Source organism: Equus quagga, chromosome 5 (assembly GCF_021613505.1).
Source record: "Equus quagga isolate Etosha38 chromosome 5, UCLA_HA_Equagga_1.0, whole genome shotgun sequence".
NCBI classification, from domain to species: domain Eukaryota; kingdom Metazoa; phylum Chordata; class Mammalia; order Perissodactyla; family Equidae; genus Equus; species Equus quagga.
Genome location: NC_060271.1, coordinates 15,083,159 through 15,110,036, shown reverse-complemented (window position 1 = coordinate 15,110,036; position 26,878 = coordinate 15,083,159). Strand labels below are relative to the sequence as shown.

The window sequence follows — 26,878 nt, the reverse complement described above, 5'->3', positions numbered from 1 at the left end:
GTTGTCTTTTTATTATTGAGTTGTAAGTTTTTTATGTATTTTAGATACCAGTTCCTTATCAGATACGTGATTTGCAATTATTTTCTCCCATTCTGTGAGTTGTCTTTCCACTTTCTTGATAGTGTCCTTTGATGCAAAAACTTCTCAATTTTGATGAAGTCTAATTTATTTTTCTTTTGTTGCTTATGCTTTTGGTATTATATTTAAGAATCCATTGCCAAATCTGAAGTTTTGAAGATTTACCAGTGTATTTCTTCTAAGAGTGTCATAGTGTGTGCTCTAATATTTAGGTCTTGATCCATTTTGAGTTAATTTGAGTATATGGCATGGGGTAGAGTAAGAGCCCAACTTGATTTTTTTGCATGTGGATATCCAGTTGTCCTAACACCATTTGTTGAAAATAGTTTTCTTTCCCCCATTGAATGGTCTTAGCACCCTGGTTGAAAATCACTTGACACATGGGTTTATTTCTGGACTTACAATTTTATTCCATTGATCTGACTATTCTTGTGCTAGTACCACACTATCTTGATTACTGTTGCTTTGTAGTAAGATTTGAAATCAGAAACTGTGAGTCCTCCAACTTTGTTCTTCTTTTTCACGATTGTTTTGGCTATTCTAGGCACCTTGCAATTCCATATGAATTTTAGAATCAGCTTGCCAATTTCTACAAAGCAGCTATCTAGGATCTCTATAGGGATTGCTTTAAATCTGTAGCTCAAATTGGGGAGTATTGCCATCTTAACAATATTAAGCCTTCTGATTCATAAACGTAGATGTTTTTCCATTTATTTAGATCTTCTCTAACTTCTTTCAACAATGTTTTGTAGTTTTGAGAGAATTACTTTGGCACTTTTCTTGTTAAATGTATTCCTAATGCTATTGCAAGTGGAATTTTCTTAATTACATTTTTAATTGTTCATTTCAAGTGTATAGAAATACAATTGATTTTTGTATATTGATCTTGTATCTTGCAATCTTGCTGAACTCATTTTTTAGGGGATTCCTAAGGATTTTCTATATACGAGATTGTAAAGTCTACAAATACTTCTTCTTTTCCAATTTGAAGGCCTTTTATTTCTTTTTCTTGCCTAATTGCTCTGGCTAGGACTTTCAGTACTATGTTGAATAAGAGTGGCAAGAGTGGGCATCCTTGTCATGTTCCTGATCTTAGAGGGATAGCTTTCAGTTTTACACCATTGAGTATGATGTTAGCTATGGGTTTGTCATATATGGCATTTATTATGTTGAAGTACATTCCTTCTATACCCATTTTTTGGAGAGTTTTTATCATACATGTATGTTGAATCTTGTCAAGTGTTTTTTCCTGCTTCTATTGAGGTGATCATATGATTTTTATCCTTCATTTTGTTAATGTGTCATATCATGTTGATAGATTTGTGGGTGTTGAACCATCCTTGCATCCCTGGAATAAACTCCACTTGATAATGGTGTATGATCCTTTTAATGTATTGTATTTGGTTTGCTAATATTATTTTGAGGATTTTTGCATCTATGTTCCTCAGAGTTACTGGCGTGTAATTTTCCTTCTTTGTGTTGACCTTATCTGGTTTTGGTATCATGGTAATGTTGGCCTCATAAAATGAGTTGGGGAAAGTTCTCTCCTCTTCTCGTTTTTGGAAGAGTGTGACAAGGATAGGTACTAAGTTTTCTTTGAATGTTTGGTAGAATTCACCAGTGAAGCGATCTGGTCCTGGAATTTTGTTTTTGGGGAGGTTTTTGATTGCTGTTTCAATCTCCTTACTAGTGCTTGGTCTATTCAGATTTTCTGTTTCTTCATGATTCAGTCTTGGAAGGTTGTATGATTCTAAGAATTTATCCATTTCTTCTAGGTTGTCCAGTTTCTTGGCATATGGCTGTTCATAGTAGTCTCTCATAATCTCTTATATTTCTGTGGTGTCCATTATAACTTCTTTTTGTTTCTGATTTTATTTGAGCTTTCTCTTTTTTTTTTTCTTAGCAAATCTAGCTAGAAGTTTGTCAACTTTGTTTATCTTTTCAGAGAACCAGCTCTTAGTTTCATTGGTCTTTTCTATTGTCTGTTTAGTCTCTATTTCATTTATTTCCACTCTGGTTTTTATTATTTCCCTTCTTCTACTGACTTTGGGCTTCCTTTGTTCTTCTTTTTCTAGTTCCTTTAGGTGTAAAGCTAGATTGTTTACTTAAGATTTTTTTTGTTTCTTGAGGTAGACCTTTATTACTATAAACTTCCCTGTTAGTACTGCTCTTTTGCTGCATCCTGTAGATTTTGGTATGTCATATTCATTTTCATTTGTCTTCAGGTATTTTTTTTCTTTCTCCTTTGATTTCTTCATTGACCCAATAGTTGTTCAGTAGTATGTTATGTAGTCTCCACATATTTGTGATTTTTCCAGCTTTCTTCTTGTGGTTGATTTCTGGTTTCATACCGTTGTGGTCAGAAAAGATACTTAATATGATTTTCAGTCCTCTTAAATTTACTGAGCCCTGTTTTGTGTCACAACTTATAGTCTACCCTTGAGAATGTTCCATGTGGATTTGAGAAGAATGTGTATTCTGCTTTTGGATGGAATGTTCTGTATGTCTCTTAAATGTGTCTCGTCTAATGTTCCATTTAAGGCCACTATTTCCTTGTTGACTTTCTGTCTGGATGATCTATCCATCGATGTAGATGGGGTGTTAAAGTCCCCTACTGTTATTGCTTTGCTGTCAATTTCTCCCTTTAGGTCTGTGAATAATTGCTATATATATTTTGGTATTCCTCTGTTACATGCATATATATTAATAAGTGTTATGTCTTCTTGATGGATTATCCCCTTTATCATTATCTGTCCATCTTTGTCTCTTGTTATCCTTTTTGGCTTGAAGTCTCTTTTGTCTGATATGAGTATAGCTACACTGGCTTTCTTTTGGCTGCCATTTGCTTGGAGTATCATCTTTCATCCCTTCATTCTGAGCCTATGTTTGTCTTTAGAGCTGAGAGGAGTCTCTTGGAGGCAGCATATTGTTAGATCTTGTTTTTTAATCTATCCAGGCACTCCATGTCTTTTGATTGGTGAATTCAATCCATTTACTTTAGGGTGATTATCGAAATATGAGGACTTAATACTGCCATTTTATCTTTTGTTTTCTGGTTGTTCTATATTTTCATTGTTGCTTTTTCCTTGTGTTTCTGTCTACCATTTCAATTTAGTTGTTTTCTTTGATGTTTTTCTCAGTTTCCTCTTTTTTTTATGTTTTGTGTCTCTGCTCTAGATCTTTATTTTGTGGTTGCCTGAGGTTTGTATAAAACATCTCATAGAGAAAATAGTCCTTTTTCTACTGATACTATCTTGTCTTCATTTGCCTAAACAGGTTTCATCCTTTTCCTTTTCCCCTTTTATGTTTTTATTGTCACAAATTATTTTTTTATGTTGTGAGTTGTTACCAAATTGAAGTAGCTATAGTTACTTTTAATGCTTTTTTTCCCTTTAAGCTTTTTGCCATAATTGTTTAACAACCTATTCTGATATAGAGTCGCAATTTTCTGATTCTGTCTATTTATTACCTTCCTTAAAGTTCATGTACTTTCACTTTTTTGTTTCACTTAGGAGAGCTGCGTTCAACATTTCTGATAAGGCAGGTCTAATGGTGATGAACTCCCTCAGCTTTTGTTTGTCTGGGAAAACCTTTATTTCTCCTTCATATCTGAAAGATAACTTTGCTGGACAGAGTATTCTTGGCTGACAGTTTTTATCTTTCAATATTTTGAGTGTGTCATTCCACTCTCTTGACCAGTAGAATTTCTGCTGAGGAATCCACTGATAGCCTAATGGGAGTTCCGTGGTAGGCTACTCTGTTTTTTACCCTGGCTGCCTTTAAAATTCTTTCTTCATCATTGACATTTGACAGTTTTAAAATAATGTGTCTTGGAGAAAGTCTTTTTGTGTTAAGATAATTAGGTTTCTGTTAGCTTCATGTACTTATATATCTAGTTCCCTCGCCAGGTTTTGGAAGTTCTCAGCTATTATTTCTTTAAATAAGCTCTTTGCTCCCTTCTCTCTCTCTTCTTCTTGGATACCCATTATCCTTATGTTTCCTTTTCTAATGGAGTCAGATAGTTCTCATAGAGCTTCTTCATTTAAAAAAAAAATCTTAATTCTCTCTCCTCTTCTATCAGCATAACTTCTAGGTTTCAATTTTTGAGCTTACTAATACTCTCATGGTCTCCTCAATTTCCAGTGCTTTCTGATGCATTCTTCATCTCATTTGTTGAGTTCTTCAGCTCCGGAATCTGAGTCTTTTTTAGAGTTTCAATCTCTTTGGTAAAGTGTTCCTTCTGTTTATTAATTTTGTTTCTGAGCTCACTGAACTGTCTTTCTGAGTTTTCTTCTATCTCGTTGAGTTTCTTCATGACAGCTATTTTGAATTCTTTGTCAGTTAGATCACAATCTTCCTTGACTTTAAGTTTGGTTTCTGTAGAATTGTCATTTTCTTTCTGTGATACTATGTTACCATGGTTTTTTATGGTAATTGCGGAGTTATTCCTCTGCTGGTCCATTTGAAATAGAGAGCACCTTCTTATTTAGGTAAAGCTTTGTTTACTTTGATTCTGAGTTCCACAGGTTAGTAAATTAGAGGGTTTTCTTTTGCTTTTCAGTAGGTGGCACTATAGCACAAGTTTTTGATTTCTCTTACGTGAGCTGCCTCTGGCTAGATTTGAGAATTGGCACTTTCCACCCTCCACCACCTCTGCCAGAGGTATTGCTAGTGCCCTTGTTATTGCTTGTGCTTCCAGCATCGCTGGTGCCTTGGTGCTGCCAGTATTGCTTTGGTCACTGGCATCGCTGATAGGGCACTAGATGCTCCTCCACTGCATCTGGGGTCATCTGAGTGACAAGTACCACTGTCACAGTGGGGGCCGGGGAGGATAGGGGAAACTGGGGTCACAGGTGCCTCCATCATGTCTGGGGTTGTTCAGTTTGTGGATGCCACCACCAGGGGCAGAGGGCTGGAGTCGCAGGCACTGCTGTGGCTAGCAGGGCCAGTGTTGTGGGCCCTGCCACTACTGCTACTCCATTCCCTGTGGCCATGGGTGCTGCTGTGGCCAGGAGGTTGGAGGTGTGCTACTGCCTCCACTGCTGCTCCCCAGGACTGCGAGCTCAGCCACCATGGCTGGAGAGCCAGGACTGCAGGCACCACTTTCACTGTTTCCCCAATTCTGCCTCCTCTCCGTGTTCCAATCCACCCACCTTCAGATGTACAGATGTGTGGATCTCTCCTCTGTCCTGGTGTGTTGGGTAGAGGAACCTTTGTTGAGTTATGGATGTTTTACTAGTTGTGGATTGAAGAGCAGAGACAAAGGGAGCATCTCATGCTGCCATGATGCTTGCGTCACTCTCGATAGTAATGTTTTTCAACACAATAACATCCTCTGTGTCATCAGGAGCACTGGAGAAGTAATCATAGCATTTTTCCTGAGGTCATTTATCAACTACTGTGGTTAAATAGGTCTTGGCAGAATACTGCAGTCACACTGGGCCACATTCCCACTGGGAGCCAGATGAAGTCAACAACGTCCTCAACAAATCTCTGACTTTTAATTAGATTGTTTAATACAGTCACATTTAGTGTTATTCCTGAATAGTTGGATTTACCTCTGCCATTTTACCTTTTGTTTTCTATCTGGCTCATGGGTTTCTTTGTTCCTTTGTTCCTCATTTACTGCTTGCTTTTGCATTAAGTGAATTTTAATGTAGTGTTTTAATTTATCTTTTCATTATTAGTGATTGCTCTAGGGTTTACCATGTATGTTTGAACTTAACAGAATCAGATTCAGATTTATACTAACTTAATGCCGGTGAGATACAGAAATGTTAACCCTGCATAACTCTATTGCCTTGTCCCCCTTTATGTGGTATTATTCTTATACATATTACATCTATAAATGTTATAAACCCAACAATATATTGTTATAATTATTACCTTATGTAATTTTATATCTTTTTAAAAAGCTAAGGGAAGAAAAGGGAGCTTTTTATATTAACCTTATTTATTATTTCTGATTCTTTTTGTTTATTCCTGCATTTGAATTACTATCTTGAGTCATTTCTATAGCCCACCAGATTTGCTCCCACCCACCATCTTTGTGCTATTATTGGCAAATATATTACATTTTTATAGGTTCAACAGTACATAATATACACATTGTATATTATGTGTATTTTATAGAATTTTTGTACAATTGCTTTTAAAATTTTAAATATACGATTGCTTTTTAAATCAGTTAAAAGAAGAAAGGAGATGAAATATGTATTTATACTATGTTTTATAATTACATAATTACCTTTGCCAGTGCTTTTATGTGTGTGTGTTGATTCGAATTACTGTTTGGGGTCACTTGCTTTTAACTTGAAGAATCTCCTGTAGTATTTCCTGTAAGGTAGGTCACTGGCAACAACTTCTTTCAGTTTTTGCTGGGAATGTTTTTATTTCATCTTTGATTTTTAAAGATAGGTTTGCTGGATAGAGGATTCTTGCTGGACAGTTTTTCTTTGAGTGCTTTGAGCATGTTATCCCACTCTCTTTTGGCTTCCACTGTTTTTGCTGAGAAATCTGCTTTAATCTTATTGGGGTTCCCTTGTGAATGATCAGTTGTTTTGCTCTTGCCGCTTTCAAGACTTCTCCTTGTTTTTGGCTTTCAGTATTTTTACTATGATGTGTCTGCGCATCTCTTTGTGTTTATCCTCCTTGCAGTTCATTCAGCTTCCTGGATGTGTACATTAATGTTTTTCAATAAATTTGGGAAGTTTTCAGCCATTATTTATTCAAGTATCTTTTCTACTCCTTTCTCTTTCTCCTCTCCTCCAGTATTCACATAATGCATATGTTGGTGTGCTTTTAATGGTGTCCTACGTTTATCTGAGTTTCTGTTACTTTTTCTTCATTCTTTTTTCTCTCTGTTCTTTTTACCTCCAGAATTTCTATTTTTTAAAAAGTTTCTGTCCGTTTATTGATGTTTGCTATTTGATGTGACATATGTTTCTTTACTTCTTTAATTATGGTTAATCATGGTTTTCTTTAGTTCCTTGAACATATTTATAATGGCTATTTTGAAGGCTTTGTCTATTAGCTCCAACATCTGGTCACTCTCACAGGCAATTTCTGTTGCCCTATGAGTAGAAAAATGCAAATTTAAACAACTCTGAGATGCTTCTTTATAAGAAGTTTATTATAATAGCAAAAATCAGAAAGTTAGGTATCACCAGAGATTTCTGAGGACAAGGGATAATGGGAATCCTAATGTGGTGATGATGAAAGTGTAAACTGGTACAGCCCTTCTAGAGAGCAATCTGATAGTTCTTGGTCAAATAGAGAATTCATATATCTTGTTATCCAGTAGTCTGCCACTGGATATGTACCAGGCATTCCATCATGCAAGTCCATTAGCGAATGTACAAAGATGTTCACCTTAGTGTTTGTAGTAATGGAAAGTTGAAGACAATTCAGATGTCCACCTCTAGGAGTGATGGAGAAGTAAAGTAGTTGGATGCATACTACAGAATACAAAACATCAGTTAGAAGCAATAAATTATATTTACTATAACATAAATGGTTCTTTAAAAATATAGTCTTGAAGGGAAAAAGTAAAAATACAGAATGAGACCTAAAACACAATGCCATTTATAGGAATATAAAACAGGGCTGGCCCCATGGCCAAGTGGTTAAGTTCACGCACTCTGCTGCAGGCAGCCCAGTGTTTCATTGGTTCAAATCCTGGGTGCAGACATGGCACTGCTCATCAGACCATGCTGAGGCAGTGTCCCACATGCCACAACTAGAAGGACCCACAACGAAGAATATACAACTATGTACCAGAGGAGCTTTGGGGAGAAAAAGGAAAAAATAAAATCTTTTTAAAAAAAAAAGAATATAAAACATATATATATACAAAGACATAAATAAAATCCATTAATTGGTGCCTATGAAAAAAGAGGAACAGGAATGAAAATTGAAGAAAAAAATGAATGAAATAAACATAAAATAAAATTGGCCTTACATGAATTGATTATGATAGCCTGCAACTCTGCTCATGAGATACAAAATAAAGAAAGTAAAGACATAAAATCAAGGAAATATGCGGCAAGATCATCAGATGAGATTTGGGAATGGAAGAAAGAGGAAAAGAGTTTGAAAGGTTTGAAAAGAGAGAGTAAATGGTATGAATAGTTATCTGATTCAGAAAGTGAACTTCTTGACAAACATGGTTGGGGTTACCAGGCCCATTGGAGGTTTGTGGTCATGAATTCCAAGTGAAACCAGTAAGCTTGCTCGTCTGATTCTCCATGATTACACAACTACTCAGGCAGCAGTGCAGAGAAGAAGGGGAAGAGAGAGCGTTGCTTTTGTTTTTAAGATAAGAGAGAGTTGAGTGTATTTATAAGCTAATAGGAATGGCTAGTAAAGACAGGGAAATTGAAGATAGTGGAGAAAGAAGGGATAACAGATGGAGAAGAATGGGGATAACTTCTGCCTTCCCCTGCCCCCCAGCACAGCATGTCTTTCTCTGAGATCATAGAAAAGGGGGGAGTGGATGCAGCTAAGTTTATAAGTGAGGAGTGCCAGAATTTGAGGAAATATTCATTTTAGCCTTTTCTTGGCTTTTGAACAGACCTAAAATCTGTACATCTCATTAAATTTCCCAACCATCACTTCTCACTCAGGTGTCCTGGTATAATGCCTCTGATGACAAACATCTGGAACCTGTCAATGAAAATAATCCATAACCAATCTATAAATGAAAATTTGGGAGAGTTTATTCTGAGCTAAAATGTGAGGACCATGGCCCGGGGCCTTTCTTCCCGAAGGAAGAAAGGGCACCAAAGAAGTGGGGTGTACAGAATGGTTATATACCCCCAAAGAGGATGTTTCACATATGAATGAAATGTCCTTTTGAGTGACATCAGCAACATGGCGGTGTGAGCTCACCCAGGACTCTCTCCCCTCCAAAGTACAACCAAAAAGAGCAACTGCTTTCCATCCAAAAAAACAATCCTAATAACAGAAATCGTCAGAGACCCACAGCAGCCAAACGACTGAAGGCAGAGAGGCTACAGCTGGCCTCGGAGGAGCTGGAACGGGGTAGGAGAGAACTTCGCTCCCTCCCCTAGAGACTGGGATCACTGCTGTGGGTGAGAGAAGGAGTGGGGGAGGGGCTGCGCATTGGGGGATCGTCCAGGACTCCCACTGCCCGTGCAGCGAAACCCTCTTACAGGGGAAAGCTTTCACGTGGGGGAACCCCAGCAAGCCAGGGCCCCGGGAGACCAGAAAGTGAGAGCTGATCCAATACCAGTGGGGTGAGTGAAAGTGCCCCTCCTCCCACAACCCACACTGGGCACCGCAATCTTGGCTGAAGGCACAGGGCTCAGAAAACAAGCCTCTTGACCCCCATCTAGTGGTGACAGGCTGTAATTGCAACCGAATAATAGCATCATGCACAAAAACCACTCCTCTACCATCCAGCAATTTATAAAAGCTCCAGTCCAAAAGGAAAACAATAAAAATACAGAAGTAGGTCCTGAAGGCTTGGAAATGGGTAAACTAAGTGAAGAGGAGTTCAAAATAGCTATCCTCAGAATATTCAATGAGGTAAAGGGAAATATAGAGAAACAAGTCAACGAGTTCTGGAGTTACTTCACAAAAGAGATTGAAATTATAAAGAAGAATCAATTAGAAATACTAGAGATGAAAAATACAATGGATCAGATAAAACAGAATACGGATTCCCTGAATGCCCGTGTAGACACCATAGAGGAGAAAATTAGCATAATCGAAGATAGGCAGGCTGAATGGCTCCAGACAGAGGAAGAAAGAGAACTAAGAATTTAAAAAACTGAAGAAAATCTCAGAGAAATAGCTGACTCAATGAGAAAATGCAACTTAAGAATCATCGGAATTCCTGAGGGTGTGGAAAAGGAAAATGGAGCAGAAAGTGTGCTCAACGAAATAATAGAAGAGAACTTCCTAAATCTAGGGATTGAGAGAGAAATGTGTGTGGAGGAAGCTTTCAGATATCCTAGATTTGTCAATGTAAAAAGACCTACTGCAAGGCACATAGTAGTAAAAATGGCAAAAATAAAGGACAAAGAAAGAATACTCAGGGCAGCAAGGCAGAAGAAAATAACTTACAAAGGAAACCCATCAGACTTTCAGCGGATTTCTCTACAGAAACCTTACAAGCTAGGAGAGATTGGAGTGACATATTCAAAACTTTAAAGGATAAAAATCTTCAGCCAAGAATACTCTGTCCAGCAAAAATATCCTTCAGATATGAGGGAGAAATTAAATCTTTTCCAGACAAACAAAAGCTGAGGGACTTCATAGTCACACGACCTCCACTACAAGATATCCTCAAGAAGGCTCTCATACCTGCAAAAAGAAAAAAGGGAGTGAGGGGTCACAAAACACAGAGTAGGGAGACAAATAGATAGAATATGAATAGGATAGCAAATATTCAACTATAGCATTAGGATAAAGGGAAGGAAATCACAAAAGCAAAGACAATCTTATCACTCTAACCACAAACTCACAACACAAGTTGGAATAAGAGATGAAAATAATAATTTAGGAGGGGAGGAGGAAAGGGACTGAAACAGTCTAGGCTAAGGAAATAAGAGACCACCATAAAATGGACTATGTTATACATGAGATTCTGAATACAAACTTCAGGGTAGCCACTAAACTAAAAAACAGAACATAGACACAAAACATAAATAAGGAAAAATCTAAGAAACCCAGCATAAGGAATTGCAGAAGTCAATGGGTAGGCGGAAACACACAGGAAAAGAAACAAAGGAAACACAGGAAAACCGGAAAATGAGCAACAGAATGACAGCATTAAGCCCTCATGCATCAATAATCACCCTCAATGTAAACGGATTGAACTCGCCAATAAAAAGACACAGAGTGGCAAAATGGATTAAAGAACAAGATCCAACAATTTGTTGCCTCCAGGAAACACACCTCACCTCCAAGGACAAACACAGGCTCAGAGTGAAGGGGTGGAAGACAATACTCCAAGCTAATAGCAAACAAAAGAAAGCAGGTGTCACAATACTTATATCAGACAAAACAGACTTCAAGATAAGGCAGGTAAAGAGAGACACAGAGGACCAATATATAATGAGCAAAGGGACACTTCATCAAGAAGAATAACGCTTATAAATATCTATGCAGCCAACACAGGAGCACCAAATTTCATAAAGCAACTATTAACAAACCTAAAAGAAGATATCAAAAATAACACAATAATAGTAGGGGACCTCAACACCCCACTCATATCAATGGACAGATCATCCAGACAGAAAATCAACAAAGAAACAGTGGAGCTAAATGAAAAGCTAAAACAGTTGGACTTAATAGACATATATAGAACACTTCATCCAAAAACAGCAGAATACACATTCTTCTCAAGCGCGCATGGAACATTCTCAAGGATAGACCATATGTTGGGAAACAGGGCAAGCCTCTACAAATTTAAAAAAATTGAAATAATAACAAGCATCTTCTCCGATCATAATGCTGTAAAGCTAGAAATTAATTACAAGGAAAAAGCTGAGAAAGGCACAAGGATGTGGAGACTAAACAATATGCTATTGAACAAGCAATGGGTCATTGAAGAAATTAAGGAAGAAATCAAAAAGTACCTGGAGGCAAGTGAAAATGATAACATGTCATACCAACTTATATGGGATGCAGCAAAAGCTGTATTAAGAGGAAAATTCATCGCAATTCAGGTACATCTTAACAAACACGAAAAACCCCAAATCAGCAATCTTAAACTACACCTGACTGAATTAGAGAAAGAAGAACAAACAAAGCCCAAAGTCAGCAGAAGGAGAGAAATAATAAAAATCAGAGCAGAAATAAATGCTATTGAAACAAAAAAGGCAGTAGAAAGGATCAATGAAACAAAGAGCTGGTTCTTTGAGAAGGTAAATAAAATTGACAAACCCCTAGCCAGACTTACAAAGAAAAAAAGAGAGAAAGCTCAAATAAACAAAACCAGAAATGAAAGAGGAAAAATAACAACAGACTCTGCAGAAATACAATGGATTATAAGAGAATACTATGAAAAACTATATGCCAGCAAAATGGATAACTTAGAGGAAATGGATAAATTCTTGGACTTCTACAATCTCCCAAAGCTCACTCGAGAAGAGGCAGACAATTTGAACAGACCAATCACAAGGGAAGAGATTGAAACAGCAATCAAAAACATCCCAAAGAATAAAACCCCAGGACCAGATGGCTTTCCTGGGGAATTCTACCAAACTTTCAGAGAGGATTTAATACCTATCTTTTTCAAGCTATTCCAAAAAATTAGGGAGGATGGAACACTTCTAACACATTCTACGAGGCCAACATAACGCTGATACCAAAACCTGACAAGGACAGCACGAAAAAGGAGAACTACAGGCCAATATCGCTGATGAGCTAGATGCAAAAATTCTCAACAAAATTTTGGTAACCCGAATACAGCAATTCATCAAAAGGATCATACATCATGATCAAGTGGGATTCATACCAGGGACACAGGGATGGTTCAACATCTGCAAATCAATCAATGTGATACACCACATCAACAAACTGAGGAATAAAAACCACATGATCGTCTCAATAGATGCAGAGAAAGCATTTGACAAGATCCAACAGCCATTTATGATAAAAACTCCGAACAAAATGGGGGTAGAAGGGAACTACCTCAACATAATAAAGTCCATATATGACAAACCCACAGCCAACATCATTCTCAATGGGAAAAAACTGAGCGCCATCCCCCTGAGAACAGGAATGAGACAAGGATGCCCTCTATTGCCACTCTTATTTAACATAGTACTGGAGGTCCTGGCCAGAGCAATCAGGCAAGAAAAAGGAATAAAAGGAATCCAAATGGGAGGGAAGAAGTGAAACTCTCGCTGTTTGAAGATGACATGATCTTATATATAGAAAACCCCAAAGGAAAACTGTTAGAAGTAATCAACAACTACAGCAAAGTTGCAGGGTATAAAATCAATTTACGTAAATCAGTAGCATTTCTATACTCTAATAACAAACTAACAGAAAAAGAACTCAAGAACACAATACCATTCACAATCGCAACAAAAAGAATAAAATACCTCGGGGTGAATTTAACTAAGGAAGTGAAAGACCTATACAATGAAAATTACAAGGCTTTTCTGAAAGAAATGGATGATGACATAAAGAGATGGAAAGACATTCCATGCACATGGATTGGAAGAATAAACATAGTTAAAATGGCCATGCTACCTAAAGCAATCTACAGATTCAATGCCATCCCAATCAGAAACCCAATGACATTCTTTACAGAAATAGAACAAAGAATCCTAAAATTCATATGGGGCAACAAAAGACCCCAAATTTCTAAAGCAATCCTGAGAAAAAAGAACACAGCTGGAGGCATCACAATCCCTGACTTCAAAACATACTACAAAGCTACGGTAATCAAAACAGCATGGTACTGGTACAAAAACAGGTGCACAGATCAATGGAACAGAATTGAAAGCCCAGAAATAAAACCACACATCTATGGACAGCTAATCTTCAACAAAGCAGCTGAGGGCCTACAATGGAGAAAACAAAGTCTCTTCAACAAATGGTGCTGGGAAAACTGGAAAGCCACATGTAAAAGAATGAAAATTGACCATTCTTTTTCACCATTCACCAAAATAAACTCAAAACGGATCAAAGACCTAAAGCTGAGACCTGAAACCATAAGCCTTCTAGAAGAAAATGTAGGCAGTACACTCTTTGACGTCAGTATTAAAAGGATCTTTTCGGACACCATGTCTTCTCAGACGAGGGAAACAATAGAAAGAATAAACAAATGGGACTTTGTCAGACTAAAGAGCTTCTTCAAGGCAAGGGAAAACAGGATTGAAACAAAAAACAACCCACTAACTGGGAAAAAATATTTGCAAGTAATACATCTGACAAAGGCTTAATATCCATAATATATAAAGAACTCACACAACTCAACAACAAAAACTTAAACAACCCGATCAAAAAATGGGCAGGAGACATGAACAGACATTTCTCCAAAGAAGATATACAGGTGGCCAATAGGCACATGAAAAGATGTTCAACATTGCTGATCATCAGGGAAATGTAAATCAAAACTACACTAAGATGTCACCTTACACCCATTAGAATGACAAAAATAACTAAAACAAATAGTGACAAATGTTGGAGAGGTTGTGGAGAAAAAGGAACCCTCATACACTGCTGGTGGGAATGCAAACTGGTGCAGCCACTATGGAAAACAGTATGGAGATTCCTGAAAAAATTAAAAATAGAACTACCATATGATCCAGCTATTCCACTACTGGGTATCTATCCAGAGAGCTTGAAGTCGGCAATCCCAAAAGTCCTATGCACCCCAATGTTTATTGCAGCATTATTTACAATTGCCAAGGTGTGGAAGCAACCTAAGTGTCCATCAACAGATGATTGGATAAAGAAGATGTAGTATGTATATACAATGGAATACTACTCAGCCGTAAAAAAGAACAAAATTGTCCCATTTGCAACAACATGGATGGACCTTGAGGGAATTATGTTAAGTGAAATAAGCCAGATAGAAAAGGACAATCTGTGTATGACTCCACTCATATGAGGAATTTAAACCTGTGGACAAAGAGAACAGATTAGTGGCTACCAGGGGAAAGGTGGGGTGGGGGGTGGGCACAAAGGGTGAAGGGGTGCACCTACAACACGACTGACAGACAATAATATACAACTGAAATTTCGCAGGATTGTAACCTATCATTAACTCAATAAAAAATTAAAAAAAAAAAAGAAATGTCCTTTTTACAATGTCACGAGTCTGCTCTGTCGGCACAGGGATTGATGGACACAGCAGGTAGGTCTGCTCTCTCAGTGGACACAGCAGGGTAGCAGGTCATTTGTCTCGAGCTGGGTGGTCACAGGTGAGCACAGCAATCAGTTCCTAGCCTAAGGAAAGATGCTTATCCTTAAGGAAATGCCAATGTGGGGGGAAGTTGTACCTTTATCTTAAGGCCATTTGTTCTTGCCATAGTAAATGTTTAAAGCAGATGCACAATGCCTGCTCAATGGCCACAGTCAGGCCCTTTTGGAAAAACAAAGTCAGACCGAATTAAGTTTACACTAAATGGCTCCCTCATATACTCCAAAATATCCTATTGCTTGCCATTTCTGTTTGTCAACCCTACACAACCAGTGTAACGGAAGACATTTTAATTTAAAATCATTCACCCAACTCTCATTGCTGCTGGTGGTAGAGTAACATAGTCTCTCTGGAGAGAAGTTTGGCAGTACTTATCAAGATCCTTACATCAGTTACTTATCAGATCCTTACATCATTCATACCCTTTTTCCCAGCTTCCACTTCTAGAAATGTATGTGTTGTGTTGGTCCCAGCCAATTGACGATAACGCTTGGAATCAGCTAGGAATGCCTGAGGCGCCTGCCCAGTCCCATGTTCCTCATAGTGAGCCGCCACAGACACTTCCCACTGGGACCAATGTTCTAGCTAGACTAGCCTTTGTGATTCTTATGATTGCGGGATACACTTTGGCAAAAATCATCAGGGAATTTCAAGGAATAAGATTTACTGTTCCTAAGTCCTGGAGGGTACATGGCATGCTCAGGGGCCACACACAGGTAGAGAGACAGTGCAGACCTGGGGCTCTGATTTTATTAGCATCTGAGGGTATGTGTCTAGGGTTTCGTAGCTTCAGTCCTTATTGGCTAATTTAAAGCATAAGAGTGGAAATTAGGGTGTTGGGAGAGAGGAGCAGGGTCACTTAAGCAGTTTGTTATCTGGGTTACCCAGGGCTTTCTGAAAGAGGGACCTTCGTGGATGGGGGCAGCCTAGTTCCTTCTGTGGTTGTTTTGCTAGTAGCTGTGTCATCCAGCTGGCACTATGTTTATTCAAGATAGATGTCTTTTGAAATGGATGCCTCGGCAATCAAAAGCTTGATAGCAGGCACTTACACTACAATCAAAAAGCTTAATGTCAGGCACTTACACTACAATCGAAAAGCTTAATGTGGAGCACTTACACTGCGATATCTAAGGAAGTAATCAGAGAAGTACACAGACTTACATGCACGGATATTTAGTCTAGTGTTATTCCTAAATAACAAAAATCCGAGACCACTTAAATGTTCCCATGGTAGAGGAATGGCTAAATTAAATTCTGGTATGTTTGTAGAAGAAAATATTTTATTGCCATTAAAATCATGTTTTAAAATAATAGTGGCATAGGAAATTATGCATAGTATTAAAACCGTTTGTCCACGACCTGATTTCTGTGCACCCTGCCTAATTAATGTTCCTGGGTAGTAGTGAGAGCTGAAGTGCATAGCCAGCCTTTTGCTTACTCTGCCGGATCTCATTCTGTACGATTTCTCCAGGGAGAGCCTGCTCACTTTGAGTACCTGCTGTACCCATTACACTCAGCATCCATCACCGGTCTGGCTACTTGCATCCGCAAACCCCTCATTGCCACCTGTTCTCTGGATCGATCCGTTCGCATCTGGAATTATGAATCCAAGTAAGGAAAGAAAGGCTTTGCTACTGCAGTATGCAAGATTTCAGTTGTTAAATTTGTTCATGTGAGTTATTTTAATTAGAGAGTTTTAAAATTTAATTACTTAAAAGTTTTCAGTTGGAAAAAAAATGTTTTTATCAAGTCAGTCAACCTACCTGTTTCTCTTTCACTCTTGCATGGGCTAGAAAATTACTTTGTGCTTTATTAAATGCTTACTAGATACCAGACACTAGGGACATAAAGATAATATTCCAATATCTCACCTTCTTACATAACCTCCTATGTCCTTCCAGCTTTTCTATCCCCGCACTCCCACTAGATCTGCTTTTTGCCTAATGGAGCTCTCCAGACCATTTATTCCTCCTCTTTCTCCTCCTCACTGCCCATAGCCACCCTCAGCTCCCTAGAGACTCATTCCCCTGGCATAGCTTCCCTGAGAATCTCCAAGCTAGATTGGCCCCACACTGCAATTTCTTTGTTTTTGTGTATAGCTGCTGAAAAGAATTGTGCAGTCCTTCTGATTTGGGGAATCTAAATGGAGCTGTGCCTGCAACATCACTAGACAACCCCTTAATCAGTGTCCCTAGTTGCCATACTCATTGCTGGATGCTATCCTCAAATAACCAAAATCTAGAAATAGAGGCAAGCCATAAAGTATCTCAAATGCTATGATAAAAATACATACCAGATGCAATGGAGGACTCAAGGGATTTGGTGGGATAGACCCAGAATTCAATAATTGCTCTTTTTCACAGCACTCTGGAACTATTTAAGGAGTACCAAGAAGAGGCATATACAATCAGCCTTCACCCATCTGGTCACTTCGTTGTAGTAGGGTTTGCCGACAAACTACGCCTTATGAATCTACTCATTGATGATATACGTTCTTTCAAAGAATACTCTGTCAGAGGATGTAGAGAGGTAAGAACTGCTGGCAATAAAGGTCCAGTTTCTTGGAAAGCCAGGGTTGAAATATCAAGAACTAACATGCCCTGGGGAGGTGGGACCAAAGTTCGTCTTAGAGAACTTTAGTGGTTTAAGGGGAAAAAACTCCAATTCTTCTCCCGCCAAAATATTTCATTGAACCCAAAAGCTTGTGAGATCCCACCAGTGATTAGTCCTCTCTGTGATCGTGGAATCAAAAGAAGCATTGAAAAAGAGAAGTTATCTCAGATTCAGCGTGACAGCTGGGAAGGCAAGGTTGGAGACTGGGAGGAGCCAGGGAATATGAGCTTCAACAGTGAGAGTCAATAGGCAGCCCATCAGATTTCCTGAGATGACTTGCGGGAACAAGACAGTCATTTCAGGAATTGCTTCCCCACTCTGAACTTTCTTCTTTAGACAATGTGAGTGCTCTACTCTGATCCAAGCAGTTTCATGATGATGCGCATGGCAGTGTCAGCATCTTGGCCAGTATGAGCTACAGGAATAGTGAAAGTATCTGAACTGTCAGCCAATTCTCGGTCCTAATCGCACTCTCTTGATTCCACTTCCACACAAAGTTTCAGCCTGAACTCTTTGGGAAAAGGAGATCTTGACTGTAACTACCAGTTGGACTGCTCATTGCTTTCTTTCACTCTTGCTCTTCTGCTGTATTTCCTGGCAGTGTTCCTTTAGCAACGGAGGTCACCTGTTTGCTGCAGTCAATGGAAATGTGATTCACATTTTTACCACCACAAGCCTGGAGAACATCTCAAACCTGAAGGGACACACAGGGAAGGTAAGTGAGTGAACAGTATCCATGGAAACAGGGGGCACAAAGCCAAGAATTCTGCTAGCCAATGGCATACAAGTGAATAAGAGAGGAATGATTCTGTCCCTCTTAGAGTTCACTGGCTACTTGGGGCAGGACACAATAAAACAAATGCACAAATTTATTTATTAATTGCAATAAATTCAATGGAAGAAAAACATAGGTCATGATGAGAGGAAATAATGTAGGAGTTGGCATAATTTAGATCAAGGTGTTCACAAAGGCTCAGTCCTGAAAGAGTGGGTAGGAATTAACTAGACAGAGGTGCTGGGGATCATCATGGCAGATAGGGATCCAAAGACCCTGAGATGGGAGATTGCATGGGGTGTCAGAGGAACTGAAAAGTCTGTGGGGCTGGAACATCAGTATCAGGATGAAGCATGAGGTGAGCTGAGATTGGAGAGGTCAGCTGGGGCCCAGGTACATGGAACCTTGCAGGACTTTGTTCTTTATCCTCCTTGTTCCTTGAAGTCATTGACGACTTTCAGGGCCAGGAATAATAGGACCAGATTTGCGTTTTGAAAGAATACTTTGGCTGCAGAGTGAAGAATATATTGAAAGGGACAAGGGTGGAAATGGTAAGGAGACTATTGTGGATGTCACACAATCGATGATAGTATTTTGGACCAGGATGAAGGTGGTACAGATAGGCAGAAGTGGATGGATTCAGAAGAGATTTAGGAAGTAAAACCAATAGTTCCTGAAGATAGAGTGGATATGGGGCATGAAGAAACGAGAGGGGCCAAACATGGAGAGGGTAAGAAAAGTCAGCAAAATAATTTGAAGGGAAAAAGCCATTGAAAAAGAAAGGTGTTCTAGGCAGAAGGACATGTTAGAGATGAGGAATGGGAGCATGAAATAGGATGGTGGTTTGTGGTTTATGTGGCTGGAGCACTGGGCACATTTGAAGAGCGATAGAACAAGGAGCTGGAGAAGTTGGCTGCATCATAGAGTGTGTATGCCATGCCAAGGAACTGGACTTTAGTCTGTACATGATGAGAAATAATTGAATGGATTTAAGAAAGGAAATAATGGGACCAGAAAGGTAGTTTTCCAAACAGTATTGAGAATAAATTAGAGGAGAGGGAAGTGGGAGTGATGAAGACCAGCTAGGAAGTGAGGCTGAAAGATGAGTTAGGAACTAAACCACAGCTTCAGTAGTAACAATGGAGAGAAGAACGATATTAAGTTCCATTTTGGACATGTTATGTTTGATGTGTTCAGGCAGTGTGATATATGAGTGTGTAGGTGAGGTAAGACGTCAAGGATGAAAATGATTCAGTGGATTACGTGTAGTGGAGGCCAGAGGCATAGATTAGATCACCAAGGACCAGTGTGGAATCTGAGAAGAATCTTGGGCAGGAGAGTGGTGACCAATACTTACCAGATTGGTAAAAGAAGAGAAAAACTGAAAAAGAAGGTACAAGGAGCACCTGGAATCAGGGAATTGTATCAGAGAAGCCAGGAAACGAGTTTCCAAAAGGATAAAGTAGTCAGTAGTATTAAATGTCAGAGAGAGGTCCTGTAAAGACTAAAAACTGACTGTTGACTTTAGCAATTAACAGGTCATAAGTGAAGGTGCTGTGTAAACACAAGCATTGTTTAGAGCTGCTGGGCTTCCTTAGCTTCAGCAGTGTGATCGATCCCCAAGTGACTATGGGGGTCAGAAGAAAGCCCACCAGGTGATTCTGGTGCTCTTCTAGGACCATGCATGCTCCCATGGGAGGCCCCACCTCACCAATTCAGGAAAAGAGCCTTTTGTTTCATCACTTTACACGTAGTTATAATACTGATCTCTAATCAGGGATATATGTTAGACTTACCTGCGTAATATTAAAAAAAAATAAATACAGATGGAGCATGCAGCTAAAGCCATGCATACAGGGAAATTTATAACCTTAAATACATATACGAGAAAAATTAAAAAGAAAATAAGTGATATAACCATTCATCTCAAGAAATTAGAAAAAGAACAGCAAATTCAAAGAAAATAAAAGGAAGGAAATAAGGATAAGAGCAAAAGTTAATGGGTAGAAAACAAACATATAGTAGAAAAAGATCATCCAAGCCAAACTGGTTTTTTGAAAACACAAAATGGACAAGCCCTTGGCCTGGCTGATCAAGAAAAAAAAGAGAGGGAAGATATAAATAACCAATATGAGGAATGAGAAGGGGCTATCACTACAAGTCCTATGGACATTAAAAAAGATCATAAGAGGATATTATGAGCAACTTTCTGCAGGTAAATTTGAATATATAAATGAAACTGACAAATTCGTAGAAAAACTGAATTTGTAATTTAAAACCTTCCAACAAAGAAAACTCTAGACCCAGATCATGACACTGGAGAATTATATCAACTTTTAAGGAAAAAATGATATATCTTGAAAAAATTCTAGAGAATTGAAAGAAGAGTAAATGCTTCCCAACATTCTATGAGGCCAGCATAACTGTAATACTAAAACCTCTCAAAGACATCCCAAGAAAAGAAAATGATAAGCCAGTTTATTTCATGAATATAGACAAAAAGTTGTAAACAAAATATTATCAACCTCAATCCAGCAATATATAAAAAGGATAATGTCGTGTGACCAAGTTGGGTTTATTCCAGGAATACGAGGTTGTTTTAGATTTTGAAATCGATTAATGTACTATACCACATTAACATAATAAGAAAAATCATATACTTATCTCTATAAATGCAAGTGTAATAAAAATTGATAACACTTAACATCCATTTATGATTTTAAAAACACACAAACTAAAAATAATGGAGAACTTCTTATTTTATAATAAAAGTCATATATAAGATATTTATAGAAAACCTACAACAAACAGAACAGTTAATCTGAAATTATGAAAGCATTCCCTCAGCTAGAGACCAAAACAAGATGCCTTCTGTTAGCCTTGTGCTGAAACCAGTGCAATAAGGCAAAAAAAGGAAATATGTCCTAGTCCGATGGGCTGCTGTAACAAAATGGCACAGACTGAGTAGCTTATAAGTAACAGAAATTTTTCTTCACAGTTTGGAGAGTGGGAAGTCCAAGATCAAGGTGCCAGCATGGTTAGGTGAGGGCCCTCTTTCTGGCTGCAGATTTTTCATATCCACATGGTGGAAGAGGGGAGCTGGCCTGTGGGGTCTCTTTTATAAGGACACTGATCCCATTCCTGAGGGCAGAGCCCTCATGGCCTCATCACCTCCCAAAGGCCCCACTCCCTATACCATCATCTTTGAGGGTTAGGATTTCAACATATAAATTTGGGGGGGACATACACATTCAGACCATAGCAGAATAAAAGACATGAAGATTGGAAAGTAATCAATAAAACTATCATCACAGACAACTTGACTGGGTATGTAGAAAATTCCAAGAATTTTCAGATAAACTATAAAAATTAGTGAATCTAGGGGCTGGCCCCGTGGCCGAGTGGTTAAGTCTGTGCGCTCCGCTGCAGGTGGCCCAGTGTTTCGTTGGTTCGAATCCTGGGCACGGACATGGCACTGCTCATCAAACCACGCTGAGGCAGCGTTCCACATGCTACAACTAGAAGGACCCACAACCAAGAATATACAACTATGTACTGGGGGGCTTTGGGGAGAAAAAGGAAAAAATAAAATCTTTAAAAAAAAAACTTAGTGAATCTAGGAATATTGTTGGAAATAAGGTCACTGTATTTTTTCAAGTGTATTTTTACATAATAGTAACAAACAATTAGGAAATGCAATTTAAGGGGTGGAGATGGGGCTGAGGAGGTAGGTAAGAATGTGCCTGACCTTGGAGTCATGGAAATACCCAAAGATGTGGCCAGTGGGACAGGAGGTTGGTTGCTTATAAGGAGATTGAGAAAATAAGCAAGTATATTGATGATAAAGGGAGCCAAGTCTCTCACTAATGGAGAAGGGAGCTGTAAATGTGGAAAGGGGGAAAGGCTAGAATGTTGCTGTTTGGTTGTTCTTCTGTTTAGTGACTTGGCTGAGCTATTCCAAGAAGTCTTTCTTCCCCTTCAGTGTACAGCCTCTGATGTCTGTGCTCAGATTTTTTCCTTTTTTGATGTTGTAGCCTGGCTACCTAGTGGTTGCCCCTGGGTTGATCCAAGCCGCTTGTTAGTCATAGATTGTGCTTAAGCCCTCTTAGCCAGTTGGATTTTTACCCTTTACTGTTACATTTGTGTATGGCTTGGAGGCTGCGATCACAGTTCATGGAGTTTGTTTTTTGCCCCATGTTCAGCTAGAGACTAGTACTTTAGAGGTTCCCTCTCTGATTGTACCTGAGAGGGGGCAGCCTTAGGCATGCACACAGCCTCCGAGGCTGCCCAGAGTAAGTGTGGTTTTATTTCTAAGCCTGACTTCCTGGGAGATGCCCCTGGGTCAGAGGAGCTTATTAAGTTAGCGTTTGGTGAGACGTTGTGTTGAAACCCCCAGAGCCAGTGACACGTCTGCCCTGTGTTAATGGGCTCTTGTGCAGCTTAGGAGACACTTTCAAGTTTTCCCTGTATCCTGCTCTGACTCTTTCTGTGTGGATGCAGCCTAGCACGTGCACACAGCCTTCCCAACCCCCAGAGTTGTCCATGACCCCAGAAGCGTTCTTCTTGACTGTCTCTTTCGCTTGTTCTCTCTATTAAAATTCTGCTCTGCTGTTTTGCTTATATCTTGGAGTCCAGCCTTCTCTTAATTGCTCTCCACCAAGATCTCCATTGTTGTAGACAATGCCTATAGGATGGACTTCTCCATGCTCTGTTCCAAATAAAGTCAGTCACCTCAAGCAGAGCTGTAGAGCTCTTTGTCCTATGGCCTGACTTTCTCCTGGAAAGAACCCCTGCTCTACTGCACGAGAGCTGGGGGTAGGGACCTTCTTTTCCAGGAGTGACATCCCTACTCTGTGAGTGGCACTTGCAGGAGAAAGCAGGGTGGAAGCCCCTGGCCTCTTCAGCTCTCCCCTCATGCTGTGGGACCTCCACCCTAGAGCAAGCTGGGGCAGGGACAATTGGGCCACCAGTATTCTCAGCCTTCTGTGCTTGGAGTAGAGCTTCCACCAACGAGTGGGGACTGGCTGGGGGAAGGGAGACCAGGTCCTCTTGGCCATGCCTGCCTGGAATAGAGATTCTGGGTGGAGATAAGAAATACCAGCTGTCTGACCTTCCCAGGGTGAAACCGTAGCCAAAGACTGAGAGCGAGGGGAGAGAGGGAGCCCCATCTCTTGGCCACACCTGCCCAGAGTGCACAGGAACAACGTTTCTGGAGCTGAGGAGGGTAAAGAGCAATTCATGGCTCAAATGCCACAGCCTCTTACTGAGATTGAGTAGATTTTCTTGAATGAGTGTTTCTACATTTGCTGTATGCCCTTAAGACAGTTTCCAGGGATTTTAAATAATTGTTTTTATGATTTTTAACAGTTAACTTGTTTTGTTGGGGGGAAGGTCAGCTGAGGTCCTTACTCTGCCATTCTGGGAGTCCCCTCTCTCTGTGCTAATTTTGCAATTTCCTGTGAATGTATAGTTCTTTCACAATAAAAGCTTTTTTAAAAACATGGCAATAATTGATTCGTTGTAGCATTATAGGAACTACTGTGATTCATTCTCTACATTCATAAAGTGGAAAGGAAATAGGAGTGTCATCTTCGATATTTTGCAAGGATCTTGGAAAACAGAATGTTAAAATTCCCAGGAAGCTGTGTTTTGTGCTTACTGAAGTGCGTGTACCAGGAAAGGACATTCTGCCTCAGTCTAGTGGGACATGTGAGGAGTTCATCCTCCTTTTCCATGGTGGGGTGTCTGCGTGTGAGAGAGTGTGGCTGAGTGTGTACTCCTAACTGGCTGTGTCTTCGTCCCCTGTAGATTCGTTCCATTGTGTGGAATGCGGATGACAGCAAGCTGATTTCCTGTGGCACAGACGGTGCTGTGTATGAATGGAACTTGTCCACAGGAAAGAGAGAGACAGAATGTGTGCTGAAGTCCTGCAGCTACAACTCTGTTACCATCTCCCCTGATGCCAAAATTATCTTTGCTGTTGGATCGGACCAGACTCTCAAGGAGATTGCAGATTCTTCGGTGAGTCTGTCCTGTCCTGCCTCTGGGCTGCTGTACACATCTGCAGAAGACAGCCCCTCATGCGTACAGCAGACAGTATGATGAAAGAGGGCCTGTGAGACGGGGTCCTTTCTTCATGGCTTGACACCTGGCTCCTCATTCCTTTTGGGTCAGCTCAGATACTATTACTTTCAGAGTTCCCTGCCCTATGCCCTACCCAACGGGGTTCAATTGTGGGGTCCATTTCCATTTCTGTTTTGCTTGGTGTGTGTAACTTCTCTTCCACCCTCCAGGCATGGAGGTCAGCAGCCTCTCTAAACTTCATTCTTATCCTCAATCTGCACTTGCTTTCCAGGGGGTAAAAACAGAACTATAGTTATTGCTGTCACTTAGGTCTGCCACTGTATTCTTTTGAAATCCCCAAACTGTGAAATTTTAGGATTATCCCATTTGGTTCGAAATAGTTGAGGGAGGAGAGAAGAGCTCAGCAAGGACATTTCATACAAATGTGTCTGTGTCTTCCTCCGGGAGCCCAGCAATGGCTGATCTTCAGTGGCTTCTCTAGCTTGTCTTTAGTGCCTGTCACTCTCATGGTGCTGGTGCCTAGGAAAGTGCAGAGAGACCATGGCAGCAAACTGACCTGAGGCAGGTTTCCCGTTGAGTGGAGCCCAGTGAGAGGAGGGTATCTCTTCACTGTGCTCCCAAGTAGCTTAGTCCTAATTCTGTGGTGGCTTTTACAGGGCTGCACCAGAACAAAACTCTTTACAACAGGGCCATGGTTCACTCCTCTTGAGAACCCTGCTAGTTGGTATACTGCATGGCCACAGCAAATGTCCAGTAAATGTTTGGTGGGTGGATGGAGGGATGGGTGGATGGATGAATTAATGAGTCAAGGAACGAATGAGTCCCCTGATGGTATAGCTTTGTTTATATAATAGACATTAATAACTTTTTGCTGAATAAATTTATGATCCCCATCCCATGCTTGGTTTGAGATGCACAGTGGCAGAGAAGTCAATAGTAGGGACTCAGGACCTGACTGCCACTTACTAGGTGTGTGAGTTGAGGCAAATTACTTACCATTTCTGAGGCTCTGCTTCATCATCTTTAAAATAGGGGAACAGGAACTACTTCAAAGGAGTTTTGTGAGGATTGAATGAGTTACAACATGTAAAAGCCATAGAACAGTGTTTTGCACATAGTAGGTACCATTTGAAGGTTTCCTTTTATTAGCGTTATTTCTAACCCCATAACTGTTTATGCATCAATCAAGCAGCCAAGAAATATTTCGTTTGTGCCTTTTATGTGCTAGGCACTATGTCAGATGCTATAAAGAACACATTTTGAAAATACAGAACTTGCCCTAATATTGCTATTAGAGTAGAAGACGAGAATGACATGGGGACACGGGGGATGTGGCTTAGCCTCTCACCCTGAACAGAGCTGTGTGTGTTCCAGGTCCTTCGAGAGACATCAGCATTTGACGTCACCTACACAGCCATTGCCATCTCGCATTCCGGGCGCATGATATTTGTGGGCACCTCCCTGGGAACCATTCGTGCGATGAAGTACCCTCTGCCTTTGCAGAAAGAATTCAATGAGTACCAGGCTCACGCTGGTCCTGTCACCAAGGTGAGAGGGGAGCCTCTCCTCGGGTCCCAGTCCCAGAAGTAGCTCTCGTGGATCTGCTTGATCCTGCCCTCCATATCCCTTCTTCATCCCTTCAACCTCCCAACCTCTTTGCTCTCCTTATTGATTCATCCAGCCATCCATTCCATAGACATTTATTGGCTATTAATATTCTTTGTTTAAATTACTCCAAGGAATTTATCCTAGGCAGTAATCAGAGATACACCTAAAGATTTATGTATAAGGTTGTTCACCATGATATTATGCATAATAATGGGCCATTTGAGAGGTGCTGTAGCCTCCACCCCCATCTCCTTTACTAGGGCCAGTGCACTCGTCTCCTAGCTGCTGTGAGCCTTGGCTGCTGGTGGCTCACAGCTCTCCTCCTCCTCCTCCCAGAAGTGCCCTGGACTAAAAGGAGTTCTAGCCCAGGAGATAGCCCCTGCCCCTCCCTGAGGGTACAAAAGGGCTTCCCTTGCGAGTGGTAACACAGCACACATTTGTAAATTGTCCCTCCCCTCTCCCTTCTGAAAAAGTAGTGTCCGTGTTTACATTTCCATGTAAAACTGAAGAACAGGCACTGGGAAAAGGTCTCTCCTCCCCTCTCTCATTCCAATTTGAACAACACCAACACCTGTGGTCGCATAGGTCAGGGGCACTACTGCCGCAGCAGGGGGAGGGGGCTGATGGGGGACCCAGGTTCACATGCGCCACCACTGCAGGCAGCGGGGCCAGAGTCATGAGCATTGCCACAACTGGAAGGACAAGGGCTGCAGGCCCTGCCACCTCTGTCACACAATTCCCTGTGGCCGCAGGGCAGAGTCATATGCGCCACCTCTGCTGCTGCTATCAGGCTCCCTGGGACCATGGCTTGG

The 26,878-nt window shown here is 40.2% G+C and overlaps 1 protein-coding gene across 4 annotated transcripts in view; it reads left to right on the top strand.

The window, feature by feature from the left end:
- CFAP57 (cilia and flagella associated protein 57) overlaps positions 1-26,878 on the top strand; it is a 93,287-nt gene that overhangs the window by 11,775 nt on the left and 54,634 nt on the right. For all 4 annotated transcript variants that reach the window (XM_046662754.1, XM_046662753.1, XM_046662756.1 and 1 more), the window contains 5 exons: positions 16,458-16,597; positions 17,350-17,515; positions 18,201-18,314; positions 24,183-24,395; positions 25,833-26,006. In XM_046662754.1, the coding sequence (XP_046518710.1) occupies positions 16,458-16,597; positions 17,350-17,515; positions 18,201-18,314; positions 24,183-24,395; positions 25,833-26,006 (807 nt within the window). The remainder of the gene's footprint in view (positions 1-16,457; positions 16,598-17,349; positions 17,516-18,200; positions 18,315-24,182; positions 24,396-25,832; positions 26,007-26,878) is intronic.